We start from the raw sequence: 15,852 nt of genomic DNA, 5'->3' as shown, positions 1-15,852 counted from the left end.
ACCAATAATTGATATTATTTTTTTTATAGAAATACAAGTAGTGGATTCTAACCCATGTGTACCATCGCCTTGTGGACCGAACTCATTGTGTCAAACCATAAACAAAGCACCAGTGTGTTCCTGCATGTCTAATTATATAGGAACACCACCAAACTGCAGGCCTGAGTGTACTATTAATTCAGATTGTCCAAGCAACAAGGCTTGTATCAACCAAAAATGTAAAGACCCTTGCGTTGGATCATGTGGACTACAGACCGTATGCCACGTTCATCAACATGCGGCTATTTGCAGTTGTTCAGAAGGGTACACTGGAAATCCATTTGAAAGTTGTTACATTCAAGAAGCTATTGGTATGTATAATTTTCTGCACTTTGATTTATTATCTTAAATGTACAAATACTAAAATAATTACTATAATGTTTATATTTATTACAGAACCTATACCAGAGAAATATGATAACTGTAATCCTAATCCATGTGGAGCTAATGCGCAATGCAATGACGGAAGGTGTTCTTGTTTAAATAATTACTTCGGAAATCCTTACATGAGTTGTCGCCCAGAATGTACACACAACTCCGACTGTGCTTCTAGTTTAGTCTGTGTTAACACTAAATGTGTCAATCCATGTACCAATCTTTGTGGTAGAGGCGCAACCTGTGAAGTTTACAACCACATTCCGATGTGTTCTTGCCCGCGCAGTACATCAGGCAATGCTTTTGTCTCTTGTTCTCCTCTTGCAGGTTAGTTTCAAATGATAACTTGCTTTTGATAACATGTAGTAACAAAAATGACAAGTACGTTTGATTTATAATGTTTTTTTTTTTTCTTTTTTAGTTGTCCAAGAAAATATTGACCCATGCATACCTTCACCATGTGGACCAAACAGTGTATGTAGAAATATACAAAACCAGGCGGTATGTTCTTGTCTTCTGGGATATGTCGGAGCTCCACCATCGTGCCGTCCTGAATGCGTGATCGATTCAGACTGCTCAGCATTATTATCTTGTTCCAACCAGAAATGCGTCAATCCATGTCTCGGTTCTTGTGGTATTAACGCAGAATGTAAAATACACAATCACAAACCGATTTGTTACTGCCGTAATGGATTGACTGGTGATCCGTTTATTCAATGTTTACAAGTACAAAGTAAGTGTTTACCGATACTTAAATAACTTCTAGGGTATTTGTGTTTGAAGAATATTCACAACTTTTAAAAATCGTTTACAGATGAACCCAGTATAGAAAGGAGCCCATGTGAACCTTCACCTTGCGGTCCTAACTCAGTATGCAAAGAATCAAACGGACGGTCACAGTGTGCTTGTTTGAATGAATACATTGGACAACCGCCTTATTGCCGTCCAGAGTGTGTATCAAATAGCGAGTGTAATTTCGATAAGTCGTGCATAAATAAAAAATGTGTGGATCCATGTGTGGGTGCCTGCGGTCGCAATGCTGAGTGCCGTGTGGTCAGTCACTCGCCTCAGTGTTCATGTCAACAGGGATACCGAGGGGATCCTTTCAACGAATGCGTGATTATTTCAGGTACTTTTAAAATCAATTAATCCTTGTTAAAATATTTGTTTTATTTAATTGTCTTTTCTTGATCGTTTGTGGCATTGCTAATCAAAAATTTATAAGTAACAACAAATAAGAATTTACATTTGTTTTTAGTTGCAGTTCTAAACCCTGTAGAAAAAACGAAACCTTGTACGCCAAATCCGTGTGGTCCAAATGCTGTTTGCCAAGAACGTGATAATTCAGCAAGTTGTGCCTGCATAAGTGATTTCTATGGCAACCCGTATGAAGGATGCCGACCAGAGTGTCTGCTTAATTCTGACTGTCCTCAAAGTCTTAGTTGCATAAATAATAAATGCCGTGATCCTTGCCTTGGCTTTTGTGGTATCAATGCAATCTGCCAAACTGTAAATCATTCACCTAAATGTTCATGCATATTCGGATACATTGGAAATCCTTATGACAATTGTATCCTTAAAGAGGGTAAGTTTACACCTATTTACAGTGTATTATTAAATCTCTTACAATGAAATAATTGTATATAATAACGAAATCTTTGTTATTACAGAAAAACCATCTGATCCTTGTTCACCATCGCCATGCGGCCCTCATAGTACTTGTTTGGCACGAAATAATCAAGCAATATGTTCATGTTTACCTGACTACACGGGATATCCACCAAACTGTAGACCAGAATGTGTCATGAGTTCAGAATGTGAACTCAATAAAGCATGCATTAAACAAAAATGCGTCGATCCATGTGTGAACACCTGTGGAGAAAATGCACAATGTCAAATACATCGCCATAGCCCATACTGCACTTGCTTGCCTGGTTATGGAGGAGATCCATTTGTACGCTGCGTTAAAGAAAGACCTCAAATTGATACTGTTGGAAATCCTTGTAGTCCCAATCCCTGTGGACCAAATGCTTACTGCAGGGATTCTGGCGGATCTGCAATTTGTAATTGCAAAGAAGGATACATCGGTACTCCGCCTCGTTGTGCGCCAGAATGTACAATTAATGAAGATTGTCCCAATAATAAAGCATGTGTTCGTGAAAAATGTGTTGACCCTTGCTTAGGATCATGTGGAAGTAATGCACAATGTAGGGCGATTAACCATCTCGCTATCTGTACGTGTATTGAAGGATACCGTGGAGATCCATTTGTCGGCTGCTATGTAATAATCAAAGGTAAAAGAATTGTAACTATTAGATGAACTATTTTGGAAGTGATTTTGATTCCAATAATTTCGTTTTAATATTATTCTTTGCTCTGCCATGTAAAAAAAAATAATGCATGTTTATTATTTCAGATACCCCGTCTCTGACATCTGATCCTTGTGCAAGATCGCCATGTGGAATAAACGCTATTTGCTCGAACGGAACATGTTCTTGTATTCAAGGCTATCACGGCAACCCTTACGTGGAATGTAGACCAGAATGTACTAGTGATAATGAATGCCTTAAAAATCAAGCATGTATTAATTACAAGTGCATCGACCCTTGCATAAACGCTTGTGGATTTGATGCCGTTTGTAACGTATATAACCATATTGCAATTTGTGAATGTCCTGTGCCACTTCAAGGCGATCCATTTATTGCATGCCGTCGCGTTATAGGTAAGGTTTTATAATTTTAAAAAGCTAATTAAGAAACCCAGAAAACTAGCGATGTATCATATTCAAGCATGAGTGCAAATGAGGACTTGACAGCTGATTTGTATCAGTTTAGGAGTTTGTACTCCACCGTACAATTATTCTGTTTTATGTTTTGTTTTCTTTATTTTCCGTCTTTTCTTTGATATTTTTTGATAGTACTTGAAAATGTTTTTCTTTCCTTCTACCTTTAAAATCTATAAAATATTTTGGTTATTAAATATATTTTTTTCTGAATGTATTTTTTTTCATTAGCTCCAGCGGTAAGCGATCCATGCATGCCAAATCCGTGTGGTCCAGATAGTATATGCCGCGCTGACGGTACTGTCGCGCATTGCTCTTGCCGGCCACCGACCTATGATGAGCCGCCAGCTTGCCGTCCCGAATGTCGGCACAATTCTGATTGTCCCGCCAACCTGGCATGTCGCAACAACAAGTGCCAAGATCCATGCCCTGGCAGCTGCGGCACGCATGCTATTTGTCACACAATGGCACATTCACCAATTTGCAGTTGTCCCGTACAATATACGGGCGATCCGTTCATTCGCTGCTTACCAGGTAAAATAGACTAATAGAATTCAGGCAAATCATTTATGTTCTCTTAGAAAATGTTAACTTACAAAATATTTATAAACTTATTTTTTTGTATTCTTAATTTTATATAGTCATAATAATGTCAATACACACTAAGCAATACAAATCATTTATCCACAGCAATCCAGTCCGAACCGAAAATACCATCAGCTTGTACTGAATGCGGCCCCAATGCAGACTGTATTGGTGGATCGTGCCGCTGCCGAGACAACTATTTGGGCAATCCACCGTTCTGCCGCCCCGAGTGTCTCAGCTCGTCGGACTGCGAGTGGCGCTTCACGTGCGTCAACAAGCGGTGCATCGACCCTTGCCCCGGCGCTTGCGGCTTCAACGCCCTCTGCACTCCGGCTGCACACGAACCGCGTTGCCAGTGTCCTCCCAACACCATCGGAAACCCCCTTATAGAGTGTCGACTCGTCGAGAATATTCGTAAGATAGACTGAGTTGGAAGATTGCTTAATCTTACAACGACGCGTGAAATATTATTGCTAAAAGTTGTAGTCGAGACGAGAGCGCGATTCGGATACGTTTTCACTTTAAAAACTTAGGCATGGGTTTTTCTAGTGAAACGTAATCGATCGCAAACTCGTCAAAAAAAACTATCGAAAAAGCTTCCGTACCGCTTTGCCCTTCAAAACTTTGTCGAGTTATTACGGAGTCGCGCTATAACTCATTTTTAAATGTTACAGAAAAACTACCAAACGATCCTTGCAATCCTTCTCCATGTGGTCCGGGAGCGATTTGTCGCGCTCGAGGAAGTGGAGCGTCCTGTGAATGTGAGCCAGGATTAAGAGGCGACCCATACACTGGCTGTCGGCCGGAGTGTCTCGCCGACTCGGACTGCTCTCCGACGCGAGCCTGCATTCGCTCCAAATGCCGCGACCCGTGTGAGGGCACTTGCGGCGTGGGAGCCGACTGTGAAACCGTCAACCATGTGCCGTTGTGCTCTTGCCCGCCAGGAACGAGAGGAAATGCGTTCGAAAAATGTGACATAGTCATAACAGGTAAATTACAAGCTCTATACATATAATAGTGATAACATTAAAGCAAAAAGGCCACTTTATTTCGATTAATCTTATCTAAGTATTTCACTCAATAATATGAGTTATTATTGTTATAGCGCCGCCTTGTACACCATCGCCGTGCGGCCCCGGAGCCTTGTGCTCAGTTGTGAACAACAACGCTGTTTGTTCCTGTCCAAGTGGCACTAGTGGAGACGCCTCGTCATCTGGTTGTCGCCCCGAATGTGTCGTCAGCTCTGAATGTCCACGAGATCGCGCTTGTGTCCGCAATAAATGTATAGACCCATGTCAAGGAATTTGTGGCAATGGCGCTATGTGTCGTGTCTTCGATCATGCACCTATTTGCTCTTGCCCACCATCAACCACTGGCGATCCCTTCAGCAACTGTGTTGCAAGAGGTAATTTTTCTATTTTAATTAAAAAGAAGTTTTCTTTTTTAATAATTCATCAATAAGTATTAATAATTATCAAAATAAGTGCATTTATTGTCAATAAGCAAATAAAATGTGAATAATATTAAAATGTTTATTTTTAATCTTACAGAGGTACCCACAACATCGCCAACCGTTTACGATCCTTGTGACCCGAACCCGTGTGGCCCGCATGGAACCTGTCGAGACGGCTTCTGTTCATACCCAGAGTGTATAGTCAACGACGACTGCCCTGGCGATCGTTCATGTATAAATCGAAAATGTTCCGACCCGTGCATCGATTCTTGTGGTGAAAATGCTATATGTACGGGTGTGAGGCACTCAGCTATATGTTCGTGCCCTGCCGGCTACACAGGTTATGCGCTGGTTCGATGTGAACGTGTTAAAATATCTACACCAACATATACGCCTACTCCAAGTCCAGAGTGTACAAGAGACGAACAGTGCGCCGACAATGCAGCTTGCATCGACTCTAGATGCCTTCCAGTTTGCGCTCAGAATAGCTGTGGCTTGAACGCACGCTGTATCGCCAAACAACACAGAGCACTTTGTGCCTGTCTACCTGGATACGAAGGAGATGCTTACACTGGATGCTATTCTGGTACGTAAATATTCAACTCATCTTTTATAAATTTAATCATAATGATGATTGTATTACTAAATTCATAATTTCCTTTACAGTACAATGTCACAGCAATAACGACTGCCCATACGACGAAAGCTGCGACAGCGGTTCATGCGTAAAAGTGTGTTCCCGCATCCGTTGCGGTACTGACGCTCAATGCGTAGCCCGCGGGCACGTTGCGAACTGCGAGTGTAACTCTGGTTCGCGAGGAGATCCATGGGTCGAGTGCCGTAAAGAAGAATGTACTATTGACGACCATTGTCCATCGTGGTTGGCCTGTCGTGGCAATACTTGCCAAGATCCGTGCCCCGGCAGCTGTGCGCCGGGAGCTCAGTGTTCAGTGATTCGACACAAAGCGACATGCGAGTGTCCGCGTGGGCAAATCGGAAACCCCAAAATACAATGTCAACCTGGTAAGTTCCTACAGTAAATCAAAATAATATAATTTGTTTATAATCAGTGATAGCTATTCTAATATGCACAAAAAAAAATAAAAAAATTAAATGTTACAAAGTTTAAATTTTTATAAGCATTGCAAAACTACATACTTCCATTTTGTTGTAGTCCTGGAAGAAGTAGAATGCTCAAGCGATGCTGAATGTGGTCCCAACTTAGCATGTTTGCAAGGAAATTGTAAGAACCCATGCGACTCGACATCTTGCGGTACTCGCGCTACGTGTAGAGTTGCGAACACTCTGCCGTTCCGAACCTTAGTGTGCGAGTGTCCCAAGCCCTTGACCGGCGATGCTTCCTTGCAATGCAACCCAAGTAAGTATAGAATGATATTAAAAAATGTTCATCAAATTTTGTTAATCTATTTTTTGCAGTATTGACATTTGACCTTCAATTTAATGGAATGAATAGAAATCGACATAATTGTGAGTATTGGTAATCAAACGGTCCTACGAAACTGGCATGTAAATATTGTCACCGATTGTGTTTCACCGTGTAAAAAATTGTATAATACACTGCAACAATTATCCAAATTATCAAGTGACGTGTTTTGTTTTTTTACAAACGTGTAATCTGTAATAATACCACATTTATGTAAACTTATAAAAAAAATTGATAACGTTTGATTGTTCAAACCACACAGAATGTTGAAGGTTTCACATTAACAGCTCGTTTTAAATAAAAAATAGCAATAAGACAATTTTTGTACAAACTGTAACTATATTACCTACACGGTGAGTATTTTGGGGTTGACACAATAACAGCTTTCTTATATAATATATCAATGCATTAGCATGGATATAGAAAGAACCTCGATCAAAGTAAAATTCAACCTATTTATTCAAACGTTTGCGGGTAGCTGTATAAATACATTACGATCAACAAACTCACACATCCAATTATTCACAAGGGGGTGAATGCAGCGAAGACACGCACTGCAATGACGAAGAGCGTTGTCTACAAGGTCAATGTACGCCAGCGTGTGAAGCGCAGCTGTGCGGCGCGGGTGCGGAGTGCCGTGCGGTGTCGCATAGAGCCTCGTGTTCGTGTGTACCCCCGCTACAGGGAGATCCTAATGTTGCTTGCACACCGAGTAAGTTTTTTTTGCTTTATACATTGTAGTTAAAAATTGAATAATAAATTGATAACATGGAAATTCTATAGTGTGTGTGCGTGACGCGTACCTTATAATTATATTTAAAACTATCTGACGTAATAAAAATGTTACCATCCTCTTTTAATTATATCATCCTTTTGAAACCTCTTTGTTGCCTTTAAAATAAATGTATGTACTTAAAAAAAAACTAGAAGCCCGTTTATTTCATTGTTCCTACATGAAACTGTATACTTCGTTTTTCCATTTGTTTAACTTCTTTATTTTTTATTATTATTAAGCAGTATTAAAATAACTAACATTTCGTACAGCCGCCGTTGGCAGCATCTGCCTGTCGGACGTGGAGTGCGGTGCGGCGGAGGCGTGCGTGTCCCGCCGCTGCGTGTCTGCGTGCGCAAACGCGTGCGGTAGCGGTGCGTTGTGTGAGGCGTCCGCGCACCGTGCGCGGTGCCGCTGCCCGCCTGGTACCGCTGGCGATCCCGCTAGATCGTGTTATACACGTGAGTTGTTCTGATAATATGATTTTGTTCTTAGATTATCTGTTTTTACTGAATGCTATAAATTAATCATTATTATTAACTGTTTAATAAAAATTATAGAGATTTAAGAAGAAATTATAGAGATGAAGAGTGTGTATATTTTGAATTATCCCTTATAACAGTTAGAAATTAACTTTTTATCACGAAATGCAGTGGGTTTTTTTTCTTGTAATTTTTCATGAAATATACACATTACTTATACAATACCTGTCAGGATTAAACATTTGCTAATAATTTGAAACTGAATGATTTATTAGTTATTTTACAATATGTTATAATTTTTTCTTCTTTACAGCTGAATGTACGGCAGATGATAATTGTCCATTCGATAAGTCCTGCGTCAATGGCTACTGTCAAGATCCTTGCGTTCTTGGAACGACCTGTGGCCGCAACGCTGTTTGTGACGTCATTGCCCACGTAGCGACATGTCGCTGTCCAGCGGGAACTCAGGGTGACCCCCGACGTGCCTGTATCGCAGCCGCTTGTCAATACAACGAGGATTGCGACGAAACTAAAGCATGCAACCGACTCAATCGTGTCTGTCAACCGGTATGCTCAGAGAACGCATGCGCTTCTGGGGCTATTTGTACACCAATTGGCCACAGAGCAGTGTGCAGCTGCCCGCCCGATCGATCTGGCGATCCATACCTCCGCGGATGCGTTACAATAGAAAATGTAGAAGAGTGTTCAGTGGATGCTGACTGCGCGTCACCATTCGCTTGCGTGAATTCGCATTGTACTGATCTCTGTCAAGACAACCCATGTGAAGCTGGTCTGCTGTGTAGAACTATAGATATACTGCCATTGAGAGCGATAGCGTGCGTCTGTTCAGACGGTGGTCGTGCGGCGCCTGATTCTGGTTGTCGCGCGCCGCCACAAGCGGAATGCGCGTCTGACTCGGAATGTGCCAACAGCCAAATTTGCCGACGGGGAAGTTGCGTCGATGCCTGCAGATCTACACCTTGCGGACAGAACGCTCTATGCGAGTCAGTAGACCACGTAGCGAGATGCACGTGCCCAGCCGGATATACTGGAAATCCAAGAATTGAATGTAATACAGGTAAGAGTCATAAATATAACTGTAATCATGAATATCTTTGAAAAGTTACTACGATAAATTACTCTCTGTACTCGGGTTGGCCCGAGATGAAAAAAAGGAAATAAAGTATACCGGGAATAATGCAGCTCTCAACTCAGCAAGCTGTTGGCTAAATATATTTTCAAATCTGTCCTGTAATTTTGAAACCTATTCATTTCAAACAAACACATCATTAAATTTTCATAATAGTGTTGACAAAATATTCAAAATAGAACAATACATTACTCGCTACGTTACCACAGAACCGCGACAACCAACGATCTACGAGTGCTACAGCGACGAGGAGTGCGGCTCCGACCGCGCTTGCGTCGAGCGCACGTGCGTGAACCCGTGCGCCGGGGCGTGCGGGCCGGCCGCGCTGTGCCGGGTGGTGGACGCCAGGCCTAAGTGCTCCTGCCCTAAGGGGTACACTGGGGACGCGAGAGTACGCTGCTTGCCGCGTAAGTTGATAGTGTATGGCTTATTTTTATACTGATGACTGCAATTTTATTTGGGAATCACCTCTTTTGTAAAAAATGAATCAAATACAATTGATTTTAAAACTATCGATGTTATTCGAGTAAACTACAATCATCGCCTATAATGAGCTGAAATCTTTTCGAATTATTTTGAAAATAATAAAAAAAATACCTTGTAATTTTATTTTTTTAAGTATATTTAAACCGAAACAATTCAAACAATATTGTTAGGTATGCAATTATTTAAACCTAACAGCTTGATTCAAATTTATTTCAACTTAAAATATTACAACGTTTGTTAATTAATTTTTATAGCATCACAAGATTCAATAATACCAGTCGGCTGCAAAGCAAACTCGGACTGTCCTCTATCACAAGCTTGCATCAACGGAGCTTGTGCGAACCCATGTAACTGTGGAACGAACGCTGAATGCAATGTAGTACGACACCATCCAGTTTGCTACTGTCAACGCGGTTTCTCCGGTAATCCGTACACCGATTGCTTTAAAGGTTAGTAATATAAACACTTATTTAGTTTGTTCCCAGTTCACCCTGAAATTCGTCATATTTATTCGTGACGTTTTTAACATTTTTTTTTTCTTTTAGTGGGCTGTTCTTCAGATGGAGAGTGTAACGATAGCGATATGTGTTACAACGGAGCCTGCATCAGTCCATGCTTAGTCGAAACTCCATGCGCTATTAGTGCTGAGTGTTACGGAAGCTCCCATAGATCCAACTGTAGATGTCCTGCCGGAACAAAAGGAAATCCGTTCTCAAAATGCCAAGCTTCAGAATGCGAAGCAAACTCGGATTGTAGTGATGACAGTATTTGTATAAACGGTGTTTGTCAAAATGCCTGCTCTCTCGCCGGACGAAACCCTTGCGCATCAAACGCTGAATGTTTTGCTAAAAATCATGCCGCTTCATGCAAGTGTCCTGCGACCTTACCTTTGGGAGATCCTCTTGTGCAATGTGAAAGAGTACAAGTTGTTGGTCAACCCGAATGTCGTGTGGATGCGGATTGTCCCAGTGGCCACGCCTGTCTTAAGGACGAATGTCGTGACGCTTGCTACGAACTGAAGCCATGCAAAGGAAACTCTCGCTGCTCAGTATCTGATAGTATTCCATTCCGCACGCTAATATGTAAATGTCCTGAAGGATATGTTCCTAATGAAAGTGGAACGTGCGACGCAGTTCAATTACCACCTTTGAGCTGTGCTTCAGATAGTGAATGTAGCGATCAAGAATCTTGCGTTAACCGAATCTGCAGAAACCCATGTAATTGCGGCGATAATGCTGAATGCTTCATACGAAACCATAGACCCGTATGCTCTTGTAGAGAAGGTTATGATGGTAATCCTTACAGCGCCTGTCGTATTGTAGGATGTCGCACAAACTCAGAATGTCCATCAGATGAAGCCTGCGTTAACGGCAATTGTGTCAGTCCTTGCTTATTGAACAACACATGTGGATTTAATGCTGAGTGCTATGTAGAAAGAAACCATCCACTCTGTAGATGTCGCGTTGGATTCGAAGGAGATGCGTATTCAAACTGTATCCCCATTGAATGTCGCTCGAATGGCGATTGTCCACGGGACAAACTCTGCAGAGGACACAAATGTGTTAATCCATGTTTGTCTGACAACAACTGTGGTCGACATGCTGTTTGTTTAGTGCGCAATCACTTACCAGTCTGTAAATGCGAAAATGGTTTTAGTGGTAGCCCGTACGTGGAATGTAGACCTGAAATAACAGGAGAATGCATCGTCGACGCAGATTGTCCATCTAAACTAGCGTGTTTGTCCGCTAGATGCGTAAATCCATGTACCGAATTGCGACCATGTGCTACACCAGCTCATTGTGAAGTATTAGCGACTCTACCCGTACGCACTATGCTATGCTCTTGTCCACCGGGATACATCAGCGGCGGTGGCGGCGTGTGCCGACCCGCCACTACGATATCCGATGTCGCTTGTGAAGCTGATAACGATTGTACCTCAAACCATGCTTGCATAACTTCCGTCTGCAAGAACCCTTGTGACTGCGGTCCCAACACAGATTGTCAAATAAGAGATCATAAACCTGTTTGCGCTTGCCGACCTGGCTTCCTTGGTGATCCACACACGGGCTGTTTCTCCGTAACTTGTCGTGCGGACAGTCAATGCGCCGATGATGAGACTTGTATAAACAACCGTTGCGTGCCAGCTTGTGCAGCGGAACCGAATCTATGTGGAGAATCAGCAGAATGTTATGGAGAAGAACATCGCGCACTTTGTCGCTGCCAATTCGGAACATCTGGCAATCCCAATATAGCTTGCTCACCGATCAGTTGCCGCGCAAACAGTGAGTGTCCACCTGAGAAATCTTGTATTAACAACAAGTGCGTCGAACCTTGCACTATTACATCATGCAAAGAACCTGCGGAATGTCGCGTGCACTTGCACGAAGTCTACTGTGTATGTCCGCCAGGCTACCAGAGCACTGCAGGTGGCTGCAACAAAACTGAAGAACGATGCTCCTCTGACGTGGAGTGTCCTCCTGGAACCGCTTGTTTGGACGGAAAGTGTGTCAATCCTTGTTTAGAAATAAAACCGTGTGGTATAAACGCGAAATGCGAAGTAGCAGATACAAATCCAGTAAGAACTATGATTTGTGAATGTGAACAAGGATACAAAGGAAATGCTCTATTGGAATGCACACCATACAAACGTAAGTAATTTTCAAAAATAATTTCACACGTAAAACATTCGATGCTATTTTATACCTTTTTTTATTCAAATTAGTACGCAGAAATTTATAAAGATTTTTTTCCAGCTCCTGTCACAAAATGCGTCGATGGTCAAGGTGTAAATGAATACGGCGAATGCGAGCCCTGTACCAACTTGGAGGGCAAAATAGTAGACGCACGAGGTAGATGCGTGTGCGACTCGGAACGTGGCTTTACGGCCAGAGGTGACCAATGTGTGCCGATCGGATGCCGGTCAGACGATCATTGTAACGACGACTCTAGATGTATCAATGGTAAATGCGTGAATGCTTGCGAAGCCGAACCTTGTGGCTTATACGCTACTTGTGAAGCAGTCGGACATCGTTCACGCTGCACATGTATAACCGGATATATCGGCAATGCTAAAGTCCAATGTAATGCCACGACTACACCGAACATAACTTATCGAACAGACTTCCCATTACCGGATATGCAGGTAATTGTTTTTTTTATTATCACAAGAACAATATAATATACAATAGTAATATATAAAATAATTTCTCTTATTAAAGCTCGTTATAAATATTTAATTTTATTTCACTTTATAGGTCCATTGCTTAGCCGATGGTGTGAGAGTCAGCCTTAAAATTAAAGACTTCAATGGAGTGCTTTATGTGAAAGGATACAGTAAAGACGAACGGTGTCGTCTTGTAGTGCACACAACGGAAAGCCAAGAAAGCCCTATTGACTTTACAGTTCACTTCGGTGACTGTGGACTGGTTCATGTTAACGTAAGTTAGACGGTTTTTATTAATATAGAGTTATTACGATAATTTTTGCATCTTAAATAATTTTCACCAACTTAATATAACTTGACATGATCCTGACGTACTTATAAGATTTTTTATTTCGATTATCATTAAAGAAGTTACTTGGAAAAAAAATCACTTGGACGTTTTTCTTTTGTCTATGGTTTTCCCAAAATAACCTTATTATTTTTACAGGGCCTTGCAAGCTTCGTGCTAGTAATGCAGAAACATCCTAAACTAGTAACATCAAACGCTAAGGCGTTCCACATAAAGTGCATATACCAGACGGGCGAACAGAACGTGACGCTCGCTTTCAACGTGTCGATGTTGACCACTACGGGCACGATCGCTAACACCGGCCCTCCGCCCACGTGCTCCATGCGGATCGTGTCTAGAACTGGGGATGAGGTCAGCTCGGCTGAGATTGGGGAGAATCTGGTGCTACAAGTGGATGTACAGCCGTCGAGTAAGTTTTGTGATGTGGTGTTTGGGTGGTTTTGGTTGTGATTTTTATTGATGAATTGTTTGTCTGTAGCCAACGTCTACCGGAAATGCAATGATTTTTAGATGGGTTACCTGGATAAAAGTTGGATAGTCTATATGAAAATAAAATAAGACTGATTACTTTGTAATCTAAAATATCGAATTCACCTTTATTATAGATTGATTAAGAACTTAATAAATCTGCAAGTTTGACATTTTGACTCCCATAGATTTATTTTAGACTATAATATTGAATCTATGTTCTCAACTACTATGAAACTCATCAAAAACCCTTTTTTTAGACATATACGGAGGCTTTGCGCGTAGTTGCATAGCGAAAACAAGCGAAGTATCCACGAACATAGAGAACGAGTACACGGTGACGGACGCGGACGGGTGCGCGACGGACGCCGCCATCTTCGGCGAGTGGGAGCGCAGTGAGGACGGCACCGCATTGCGGGCCTCCTTCAACGCGTTCAAGTTCCCCAGTAGCGATAATATACGATTCCAGTGCAACATACGTGTCTGCTTTGGAAAATGTCAACCGGTAAGTGGTGAAGTTTGAAAAAAGATGAAGCATATAATTGTATTTTTAAATAGCAAAAAAATAATTATTAAACGTTCTTATGAATTTGCGAAATTTTTGACTTAGAAAGAATTTCCAAACATTGTTATCGAAATATGTCTCATTTAACTCTATAGAAAAATAACTTTAATCAATAAAGAGACCTGGCAGTAATAAATCTATAAATTAGAGCATTAAAGCAACTGCTCTTAGATCTATAACTATAGTTTGAGTAATGATCTATTAGCTTTATGAGTCATGCCCATGCAAACGATTATGAATGAATATTTTTACACAGGTTAATTGCCGCGGCTACGACGCTTTCGGCAAACGCAGAAAGCGAGAAGTTATCGAGGACGACTCGCTGTCGGGTCGTCTCCGCGAGGAGGTGACGGTGGAATCTAATCAAATACTAACCCTGGAGCGGCGCGACCCGTCCCGCGCGGCTCGGCAGCGCGACGCCGGCACGGCCGGTGGCGGCGCCGCCGACGTGTGCGTGTCGGCCGCCGGGCTGGCCGTGGCACTGGCGCTGACGGCGCTGCTGGCGCTGGTGGCGGTGGCGGCGGCCGTGGCGTGCTGGCTGGTGGCGTGGCGCCGCGCGCGCCCGCCGCCCGCGCCGCTGCCGCACCCGCCCGACTTCCCCAACCCGCTGTTCCAGCGCTAGGGCGCCCGCTGGCCGGCCCGCGCCCCCCGTCCACTGCCACCCTGTGCCGCGGGCCGGCCGCCGTAGCTAGTCTCGCCCCGCTCCTCCGCCGGCGCCGGGCGGTGTCGGCTCTTCTCTATTCGGTTTCCGCGCCGCCGGAGGACCGCCGGGCAGGGCGCCGCGAGCGCTCCCCTCGCTCGCGCTCGCCGCGCCCTACTTTATTAACTTTTATATTTTATTTACTGTTTTATTTCTATTAACGTCGCCTTCTTTGAACGTTGTGATATTCATTATATAAATATTCGAAATCACCATGATTTTGTGTAAAATAATTATCGAATGTAGCTTGTAAGCAATTAATTAATAAAATAATAATAATAAGTGTTGTTTTATTTGTGCAGTCCTACTTACTATGTGATTACATGAATAACACCTACCCGATAATATAAAGTGAAACCTCTTTTTTTACATGTATAACTAGACCTTTAACCAGACTAATTTATTTACACCTTTAGTCCTCTGTTTTTTCCGTTAAAAAATATTAGAGTAAGATCCTAGAGCCATAAGACACAACTTATTTTCTAAAGCATATAAGTTTCGGTTCACAGTAGTCTCTAGTGTACTTTTTAATATCTGAATGTATGTGGAGCTCTACCAGTGATAGTTCAGGATCCATCGCCCATTTTTGCACTTGATTACTATCAAGCTAATTTTCCGTGAGTAGCTTTATTTTGATGAGACGCCCAATAATTTCCTGTACGAAACTCTCGATTGTGGTAGCTTACAGAGGTAACGAGTATCAAATGTTTTGATTTGATGGTTCTCAAATATTTTTTACTAACGTAATTTTTGAAGTGAAAACTTCTTTAGCGGCGTTGGGTATAAAATATTAAACTCACGTCAGGACACGTGGTCTGATCGAAAAAGCGTAAGACGGATTTTTGAAGTGAAAACTTCTTTAGCGGCGTTGGGTATAAAATCTTAAACTCGCGTCAGGTCACGTGGCCTGATCGAAAAAGCGTAAGACGGATTTTTTTTAGCCCTTATATTCCATGCGTAAGACGGATACCATTCCAAAATATCAAACATGCTGAACGTTAATAATCAAGTTTTCACTTCTGCCGGCACTTCCGGAGTG

General features: G+C 42.2%; 1 protein-coding gene across 1 annotated transcript in view; it reads left to right on the top strand.

Moving 5' to 3' along the window:
- Positions 1–15,095, top strand: part of dpy (fibrillin-like protein dumpy) — a 99,041-nt gene extending 83,946 nt beyond the window's left edge. The window contains exons 111-135 of the mRNA XM_089698681.1: positions 30–350; positions 436–741; positions 836–1,147; positions 1,229–1,543; positions 1,673–1,999; positions 2,085–2,708; positions 2,831–3,136; positions 3,428–3,730; positions 3,887–4,195; positions 4,456–4,770; positions 4,887–5,186; positions 5,332–5,820; positions 5,901–6,257; positions 6,409–6,612; positions 7,208–7,390; positions 7,723–7,911; positions 8,246–9,010; positions 9,292–9,489; positions 9,823–10,017; positions 10,114–12,216; positions 12,322–12,710; positions 12,823–13,005; positions 13,219–13,489; positions 13,809–14,053; positions 14,370–15,095. Coding sequence (XP_089554807.1) covers positions 30–350; positions 436–741; positions 836–1,147; positions 1,229–1,543; positions 1,673–1,999; positions 2,085–2,708; positions 2,831–3,136; positions 3,428–3,730; positions 3,887–4,195; positions 4,456–4,770; positions 4,887–5,186; positions 5,332–5,820; positions 5,901–6,257; positions 6,409–6,612; positions 7,208–7,390; positions 7,723–7,911; positions 8,246–9,010; positions 9,292–9,489; positions 9,823–10,017; positions 10,114–12,216; positions 12,322–12,710; positions 12,823–13,005; positions 13,219–13,489; positions 13,809–14,053; positions 14,370–14,735 — 9,875 coding nt within the window. The 3' untranslated portion in view covers positions 14,736–15,095. The remainder of the gene's footprint in view (positions 1–29; positions 351–435; positions 742–835; positions 1,148–1,228; positions 1,544–1,672; positions 2,000–2,084; positions 2,709–2,830; positions 3,137–3,427; positions 3,731–3,886; positions 4,196–4,455; positions 4,771–4,886; positions 5,187–5,331; positions 5,821–5,900; positions 6,258–6,408; positions 6,613–7,207; positions 7,391–7,722; positions 7,912–8,245; positions 9,011–9,291; positions 9,490–9,822; positions 10,018–10,113; positions 12,217–12,321; positions 12,711–12,822; positions 13,006–13,218; positions 13,490–13,808; positions 14,054–14,369) is intronic.
- The last annotated feature ends 757 nt before the right edge of the window (positions 15,096–15,852 follow it).

The sequence above is a fragment of the Colias philodice genome, chromosome 9 (genome assembly GCF_061535455.1).
Source record: "Colias philodice isolate Cphi_HAF_F1 chromosome 9, ilColPhil1 Martin Lab GWU primary, whole genome shotgun sequence".
NCBI classification, from domain to species: Eukaryota; Metazoa; Arthropoda; class Insecta; order Lepidoptera; family Pieridae; genus Colias; species Colias philodice.
Note: the sequence above shows the minus strand (reverse complement) of the source record. Positions and strands in the feature narration are given on the sequence as shown.